Raw genomic sequence first — 8886 nt, forward strand, 5'->3', positions numbered from 1 at the left:
AATGCCATACACATCATTTCTTGTTACAATTTATTTCAAAGTCAGTTGGAAGTACCCAAGAAAAAATCACTCCAACTCATCCTCCTTTTTTTAGAAATAAAAAAATAAAAAGCAAAGGCTGAGAGAGAGAGAGAGTATCAAGACCAAACCCAAAAAAGAACAACGGAAGTCAACTACCTCGTTAATACGCCGTTACTCCTAAATTGTTTTTTTGTTGTTTTTATTTATTTTATTAATTCTTTTTTTCCAGTTTTAACCACAGGTGGTCAGTCACTGTAACTCTAGTTACCAAGTGTGGTTAACCCCAAGTCAAGTGTCCCCAAGTCCCAACCTAAAAAACCAAACCAAACCCTTCTTCGAAGCCACAGTGTGTTGTTTGTTTCACCATCGATAAAGACCCTCTCTTTCCTTTCTCTCTCTAAAACTCTCTCTCTCTCTCTCTCTCTCTCTCTCACATGGCAACATTAACGGCATATTCTCTTCCATTTTCTCTCACTCTCTTTCCGTAGCACTCATATTTATCCGTTGAAGTTTGTAAATTTTTTCCCCATTTATAAGCCCTTTGAATCCCTCGAGCTGTTTTTCCAAGATCCGAAGTGGAACATTTTTTAACACCCAAAAAAAAAAACTTCCTGGGATTCTCTCAAACTTTGTGTTAACGTTTTTTTTTTTTTAATTTTTTTTTCCCCTTAAAAAAACAAGTGGGTTGTTTTTGGTTTTGAGAAATAATGGTGGTGAAGATGATGAGATGGCGGCCATGGCCGCCTCTGGTGACGAAGAAATACGAGGTGAGGCTGGTGGTGCGGAGACTGGAGGGTTTTGATCTGGTGCGGGCGGGTGCGGAGAAAGGAGGAGGAGGAGGAGGTGAGGTGGCGAGATTGACGGTCGAGATTAAGTGGAAGGGTCCCAAATTGGCTCTGAGCTCGCTGAGAAGGACAGCCGTGAAGAGAAACTATACAAGAGAGGTGGATGTAGAGGTGGGAGGTGAGCAGCACCAAGAAAACGGTGTCGTTGAGTGGGACGAAGAATTTCAAAGCTTTTGTAATCTCTCTGCGTATAAGGACAATGTGTTTCACCCTTGGGAGATCTCTTTCTCTGTTTTCAATGTGAGTTTTTAAGCTTTTCTTCTCTATCTCTAAAAACTTCAATATTTTTTTGGTTTTCTTTTGTGGGTCTTTGGTGGGTTTTTGTAAATTAGTGGGGGTTTTACATTTAAAGGGTTGTGGGATTTTTTCTGGGTTTGATTGGGATTGGGGAGGATTGATTTTTTGTGATTAATTTTGTGTTGGGGTTTTGTTTGTTTGATTTTCTTGGCTTTTGGGTATGAATCTTGAAAATCTTGTAGCATTTTTTAGGAGATTGATTTCATTGGATTATTGTTAGTTTTTTTTTTTCTTTTTGGGTGTTTGAATGCTTTAAGGTGTTTATCCTTGAAAATATAGGTGAATTACTGAATTGATCTTCGAATTTTTCGTGTTTGTATAAAATTTGAAAATTAAATGAAGCATGATATGAATTTTGATGGATGAATATTGGCACGTGCGGCTTTTTTTTTTTTTTAAATAATTTTTTTATTACTTCTTCTCTTTTGAATTACTGTTGGGAGTTGACTTGAGAGAATGAATGTTTCTACGTTCATCAATTCCTCTCTGTGGAACTGATGAGTGGATTTTGTATGTTATCAATTCTGTAACTGAGTTAGTAAAGGTATGGGGAATCAGATTTATTTTGGAGGGTACTTGACCGGTGGTTGTGTTGTGTTCCTGACTTTCTGGTTCATGCTGACTATCTCCGATACCAAAAAATATGCTTCTTTTGTAATTTTGTTGGGATTTGGAGCAAATTGTTTTGCAGATTGTTTAGTATTTTCACTCTGTGAGACCTATGATATTTGGTAGATTTTTCTTAGAATTATGTTGTTGTAAGTGAAGATGTTATCATTACAATTCTGGAATTCATTTCTTGTTAGAATGATATTAGTCTTGTGGATAGAAGGTTGTAGCAGTTTCTCAATCTAATTGTGTCATCTTTCATTTTTTTTTACTTCAGAGAGTTGTGAATGAACTTTTCATGACTTTAGTGCAATTTTGTAATCCAGGGCTTGAATCGAGGTCTAGGACCAAAGAACAAGGCCCCTGTTGTCGGAACGGCTTCATTGAATGTTGCTGAATATGCTTCTGCAGCTGATCAAAAAGAGTGTGAGTTAAAAATCCCTCTCACACTTTCTGGCGGTGCTGCTGCTGAGCCTACTCCTTCACTCTGTGTATGTGCCTTCCCATCACTTTTCAGTAGTTTGTAATTTGTTATCTGTTTAGAGAAAACTCACACTTTCTCCTTTTTCATTTTGCTGTCCAATGTTTTCATATCTTCTGAAGGTAACCTTTTGTTGTTCATGCAGATATCAATAAGCTTATTGGAACTGAGAACTGCTCAAGAAGCCATGGAGCCAGAGCAGAGATCAATCATGCCTGTTCAATCACCAACCCAGTTGGGAGAAACTGTCTCAACAGAAAGGGATGAGCTTTCTGCAATTAAAGCTGGTCTTAGAAAGGTTAAAATTTTTACTGATTATGTGTCAGCAAGGAGAGTGAAAAAGGCCTGCCGTGAAGAAGAGGGCAGTGAGGGTAGATGCTCTGCCAGGAGTGAGGATGGCGAGTATAATTACCCATTTGACTCAGACTCACTTGATGATTTTGAGGATGGAGAATCAGATGAGGTCAAGGTGGAATCTACTGTCCGGAAGTCTTTCAGTTATGGCACACTGGCATCTGCTAATTATGCTGGAGGATCATTTTATTCCAATATGAGGATCAACAGTGGAGATGAGGATTGGGTTTACTACAGCAATCGCAAATCAGATGTTGGGTGCTCAAACATTGAGGATTCAACCGCATCTGTGCCTGAGCCATCTCTATCGCAAAGTTCAAGGCGCAGCATACTACCTTGGAAGAAGAGGAAGCTGAACTTCAGGTCTCCCAAAGCCAAAGGAGAGCCATTATTGAAGAAGGCATATGGAGAAGAAGGTGGTGACGACATCGATTTTGATCGTAGACAGCTTAGCTCCGATGAATCTCTCTCTCTTGGGGTAAGAATATACTCTTAATTGCATATTTTTCATGGTTTAGGAAAGAAGCTCATGATTTCTGTGCATTCTTTGATTTCCAGTCAAGTATAAAGAGAAAATAAGGGAAAGCCTGAATGATTATTTTGAAAGATAGAATATATTAACAATGATACCTACATCTGTTTGCTTATGAAAATTACTATGTCAAGCTCTTATTCTAAATTATTGCTGATAAAAGCTGAGCTGAAACTTGACCAAAAAGCAGTTTATTATCTCATTGATCTCAAATCAAAATTGTTACTCTGTTTGAAGACATGAAACTTATGCTGTAAGGTTCATATTTAATATTCTATACATTTGTTTTCTTCTACAACCGTTCTGAAATCTAACTTCAATAACGGAAATCATTTTGGCAGTGGCACAAGACAGAGGAGGATTCCTCTGCAAATCGGTCCTCAGTTTCTGATTTTGGGGATGACAATTTTGCCATAGGCAGTTGGGAGCAGAAAGAAGTAACCAGTCGTGATGGACACATGAAGCTTGAGACCCAAGTTTTCTTTGCTTCCATTGATCAGCGGAGTGAGCGGGCAGCAGGCGAGAGTGCATGTACAGCTCTTGTTGCTGTCATTGCCGATTGGTTTCAGAGCAATCGTGATCTCATGCCCATAAAGTCCCAATTTGATAGTCTAATCAGAGAAGGCTCTTTAGAGTGGAGGAGCCTTTGTGAGAACGAAACATATAAGGAGCGATTCCCTGACAAGCACTTTGATCTTGAAACAGTCCTTCAAGCCAAGATACGCCCTCTTTCAGTAGTGCCTGGGAAATCCATTATTGGGTTTTTCCATCCAGAGGGGATGGAAGAGGGAAGATTTGACTTTCTGCATGGTGCCATGTCCTTTGACAACATTTGGGATGAGATTAGCCGCACTGGTTCAGAATGTCCAAGCAATGGTGAACCTCAAGTGTACATTGTCAGTTGGAATGACCATTTTTTCATCCTCAAGGTTGAGCCCGAAGCTTATTACATCATTGACACGTTAGGGGAGCGGCTCTATGAGGGATGCAATCAGGCCTATATCTTGAAATTTGACAGAGATACTGCAATTTATAAAATGCCAAATGCTGGACAATCATCAGATGAAAACACAGCCAGTGATCAGCAGATTGTTACAGCAGCAGAACCCAAGAACCGGCAGGCTCAGCTCGCCAACATGAAGGAAGAGGGTTCTGTAGCAGGGACAGTCGTAACCAAGCATGAGGAATCCTTAAAGAGCGAGGAAGAGGAGGTTGTATGTCGAGGGAAGGAGTCTTGCAAAGAGTACATAAAGAGCTTCTTGGCTGCAATTCCAATAAGGGAATTGCAGGTGGATATAAAGAAAGGTCTGATGGCGTCAACCCCTCTTCATCAACGCTTACAGATTGAATTCCAGTACACACAGTTCTTACAACCACTACCCGAAATTCCAACAGCTGAAATGACTGCAGCTACAACACAAAATGTCGATGTTACATTAGCAGAGGCTGCTACATAGAGACTTACTGTAAATTGTAGGAAGTGTGATTACTCTAACTAGTTTTTTTCTTTTTCGATAATGGGGTGTCTTTTGATGTGTATTAGTTTAACAAATAGGGAGCCCGTTTGATCTTTTTGAGTGGTATATGATATGAGAGATGGGGTTTGTGACTTGTCTCTTTTAAGTTGCACTGGAAATGGCAGTCTGTATTTTGTTGTGGCATGTGAGTCCCATGTTCTTCTTTGAAAAGGGGTTTTCTGTACACGACTGTAATTTCTTTTCCAACTGAGTCAAACTGGACTTTGCATGTGAATCTAACCCTTTCATGCAAATTTCTAAAAATTCTCCTTTTTGAAAGATTTTTAGCTTTTGCAGACTGTTACATTAACTAATAGGCATAATCCAACTGTTTCTCTTTTCCAATTCCAATTTCCCATATATTTACAGTTGGCCATTACCTTACTGGGATTTGACAGTGAGATTCTATATGGCTTATACTTAGGATTCTGAATTTCTGACAATCATTCATATTGAACCAAATATTTCATTCCAAACTTAGCTGTATCCTCTATGCTGTAAAGATGAACTTTCCAGTCTTGGCGTGTGTAAAGATGTGGAAAGATTCTGTAGTTTGGCCACTCTTTTGGGTGGTAAATTTTAAGCCTAAAGTATGCATTCGATTCCCACAAAGCTACACTACAAAAAATCCAATGCCTAGGGTGAGAGATTTCTCTATAGAGACCCTGACCCCAACAATGCACGTTTAGAATATTCTATTCTCTCTATATTCATCAATAATAATTGTCCTTGTAAATTATTCCCACGAGCAACTCGTAGGTACAAAGTTAATATCGTAGTTCAAATTTTATATTGTTTTCTCTAGAATGGACGAAGTAAAATGTACAGACTTTTGTGTGTGTAATACACCTAATTAGTAAATAACCAAAGTTTGGTTGAAATCTTAATTGAATCATCAGTATAATAACAGACATGGTGGTTGGTGATGATGATAGGTTTAAAGGTAGGTTGAGGCTTTTGACTATTTCTGTTCATTGTTCAGATAAACCGTTTAATCTGCAGCAAACTATATCCTATGGGACCCAAGTAATAGGAGAGATCGTCACTTTTAGCTAGATTATCTTGGGTTTGTTAGTAACGCATGTGAGCGAATCCGAAGCTTATGCCTTGTCAATGTACCCCATTATAGACATTGACAGGATGATTACTTTTACTTTGTTTTATTTTATTTTTCGATAGTCACAAAAATCATGGTTATGAGTAACCCGTGTAGAATCTCAATCTTGATAACCTAGACAAAAACAAAAATAGAGGATTTTAACCATGAATGTTCTTTTTGGAAACACCGTTCAATGTTGTTGGCTTAAAATCCTTTGAGTAGTCGTAAGTTGATTCCTCCTATGACCAGTCAGAAAACCCAAAATAGAAGAAAAAAAAGCCCACAGCCCTTCAATTTTGGGATGGGCTTTTGAGTTTTGGCAGGCTTCAACTTTAAAGTTTTTTTTTTTTTTTTTTTTTTTTTTTTTTATTAGAGAGAAGTTGGTATTTGCTCATTCAAAGAAAGTGAATACCATCAGCCTTGTTCAATCCAAGGCGGATGAAATTTTATGGGAGTCAATCTTACAACTTGTTTTATGATGCTTTACCTGTGGTTATAGGAAGTGATTTTAAGACATGTATAGATCCCATCTCAGCCATTAGGCCCAGTATTCCTTGGAGACTAAATCATTTTGTAGAGGCTGTCCATGTGGCATGTTTTTCCTTGGGTTCAATTTCTTATAGTTGGGTTTATCGTAAGGCTAATATTGCTTCTCAATGTTCTCATGAATTAGCTAAGTGGTCTAGGAATCAAGGTTGATATGGTTGGTTATTTTGGTCTTGGTTGTTGACCCCCGAGTGTGTATAGTTTTGCAGAAAGGGAGGCTACCTCTTTTGTTTCCTTGTAATTTTCTTTTTGTTGAATAAAATTTTCAGTTCATAAAAAATAAAAATTGTTAAATACAATTGTATTTTTGTCAATTTTCAGCAAACAAATCGCAAATAAACCAAAAACTTTTGTGCAAAAACTGATTCAAACGCACACCAATATTAGCTTCAACTTGTTACAAACTTGTTGATCTCCTGAGAGTTTGATGCTTAGCTCAGCCATTGGGTATGTTCTTGGGCTAGCTCGTGCCTAAGCGCAAGATTAAAGAAAGGATTAAGAAGACCCCAAGTCCAAGGTCCTATCTATCTTGTTTGAATTTGTTTGTTTGTTTGTTTTAATTTAAAATCTCAATTTATTTTAACTATTAACTCATTGCTAATGTAATTTTACAAAACTTAATTTTAAAATAAAATAAAAAATAGAATATGCTCATTTAAACAGATCCATGTTTGTTTATATATATATTGTATGGTCCATAAATCAAGTGTAGGCCTAAGGCCAAGGCCCACATAAGTCAGACCCTCTCAGATTGTATCGACCAAGTGATGGGGGGTCCGAGAATAGTACAATACAAACTGATCCGAGACATCACTGAGAACACCATATAGTGCCATGGAGATATCCGCTCACCAAGCATAGATTCGGAGGTTAACACAATTTCCAATGAGGTCAATTTAGAAATGTGCAGTGGATCCCATCCAATCAAGAATCTAGATCAGAATATTTTGGGGAAAACCACCATTTATGATGGCAAACCCACTAAGGGAAGGCTATAAAAGGTGGAAGGGACAATGAAAAGGGAGTTGGAAAATCTAGGGGAGAGAGAGAGAGAGAGAGAGAGAGATACACAAGATGGGAAGAGAAAGAAATAGTGGGAAAGATAGGAGCACAACACTTAACCTGAGACTCCACGGGAAACACACTAAAGGGGATAAGATCCAAGTGGGATCAGAAGCTCTTGCATTTGGGCTGTTAGGCTGGCCTAAAAGAAGATCTAACCATAATAGGAAATTCATTGCCCACTTAAAACAAATAGATTGGGAGCCCAACTTCAAAAGATCTAGAGTCATTTGAGCCGGGACTCTCTTACACACACACACACACATAAAACAAAGTTATGAGTTTGATTTGAAATAAAAATTATTAGGTTTACTAGGCAAAGTTTAACTTATTTCATGTGAGGGTGTTTTAAAATCCCGCTTGTGGATCTCTCATACTTATAACTCGACTCTCATGTGAGAGAGAGGATGGACTTTGCATGAGTGACATAATAACCCTCCTTTGTGAGACCTATGAGTAGGGCCCACACATCCAAAAGGAGAGGACTTCACCTAGAAAATCTAATAATTTATCTTTCTTCACTTTTCTAGTAAAAATAGCGTTTAGGGTAGACTCATATTAGTGACACTCAACAAGAATCAAGATATACGGTATCTTATCAAGACTTCCAACATGGCAATACCTAACCCTTTTTTTTTTTTTTTTTTAACGCATAAACAAATGCAATGTATCTTGATTTTCTAGGGGACTTGTATCATATTTGTGGTCCCCTGGCTATGGATATGGCTATGAAGTATGAATCTAATCAGGATCTAAACCTAAACCCCTGTCCCATGCTTGGTGACGTGTAAGTTAAATGGTAAACAACCTTCTTCTCATTGAGTAAGTTCGATCCTGGGCTAAATTAGTCCAGCAATTTAACTCTGTTTTATGACTATACATTTACATCATTTACAACATAAGCATGCAAATTTATATCTTATTCATTTCTGGTAGATGTTCATAGCTAATTGCATAATTAGATTCCACCATCCCCCCAACAAGATTAATCTTATTTATAATGCCAAGTTAAACATTATGTGTTATAAACTTAGGATACCGCTTGTGTCTAGTGTATTAGTGCACTGGATACGTTGAGATTAGACATGGTAAAACGGGTCAAAATTTTCTGACCCGACTCGAAACATACCTGACACAAACCCCCTTTTTTTTTATTCGAAGCAAAAATAGGTTGACCCATGACTCGACCCATGTTTTTTTACGGGTCAACCCGACCTGCTACTTGACCCGAACCCAAACCATTTTTCAAAACTCTTTTTTTTTGGTAAAAAAAATAAATAAATAAAGACAATATTGGTTTAATTGTTTGTTGTGAGCTTTAAGGAAACAATTGAGACATTTACATAACTATATGCAAATTAATTGAAAGATGAATGATTGAGCATTCTGTAATGAGTAAAGATTTTTAGATATCAAATAGCAAAGTACATGTCAAGATAATCTGGTTACAGTACAGATAAAAACATAGATTTAAAATTGTAGATATGTGTGAGAAATATTCACAAGTATGAAAATAGTGAAGC

At 37.6% G+C, this 8886-nt stretch overlaps 1 protein-coding gene across 1 annotated transcript; it reads left to right on the forward strand.

The window, feature by feature from the left end:
- Positions 1-353: 353 nt before the first annotated feature.
- On the forward strand, positions 354-4935 carry LOC112012535 (uncharacterized). The gene is made up of 4 exons (XM_024044906.2): positions 354-1106; positions 2099-2263; positions 2399-3085; positions 3481-4935. Exons 1-4 carry the CDS (start codon positions 729-731, stop codon positions 4594-4596), a joined length of 2346 nt encoding a protein of 781 aa, XP_023900674.2. The 5' UTR covers positions 354-728; the 3' UTR covers positions 4597-4935.
- The last annotated feature ends 3951 nt before the right edge of the window (positions 4936-8886 follow it).

The sequence above is a fragment of the Quercus suber genome, unplaced genomic scaffold (assembly GCF_002906115.3).
Source record: "Quercus suber isolate HL8 unplaced genomic scaffold, Cork oak 2.0 scaffold_152, whole genome shotgun sequence".
Taxonomy (NCBI): Eukaryota; Viridiplantae; Streptophyta; class Magnoliopsida; order Fagales; family Fagaceae; genus Quercus; species Quercus suber.

What these genes read in the sequence shown, in the direction of transcription:
- LOC112012535 (XM_024044906.2), top strand. Translation starts at nt 729, where the DNA reads ATGGTGGTGAAGATGATGAGATGGCGGCCATGGCCGCCTCTGGTGACG. An exon ending in AGCCTACTCCTTCACTCTGT is followed by an intron (nt 2,264 to 2,398) that starts GTATGTGCCTTC and finishes TTGTTCATGCAG; the next exon opens with ATATCAATAAGCTTATTGGA. An exon ending in ATGAATCTCTCTCTCTTGGG is followed by an intron (nt 3,086 to 3,480) that starts GTAAGAATATAC and finishes TCATTTTGGCAG; the next exon opens with TGGCACAAGACAGAGGAGGA.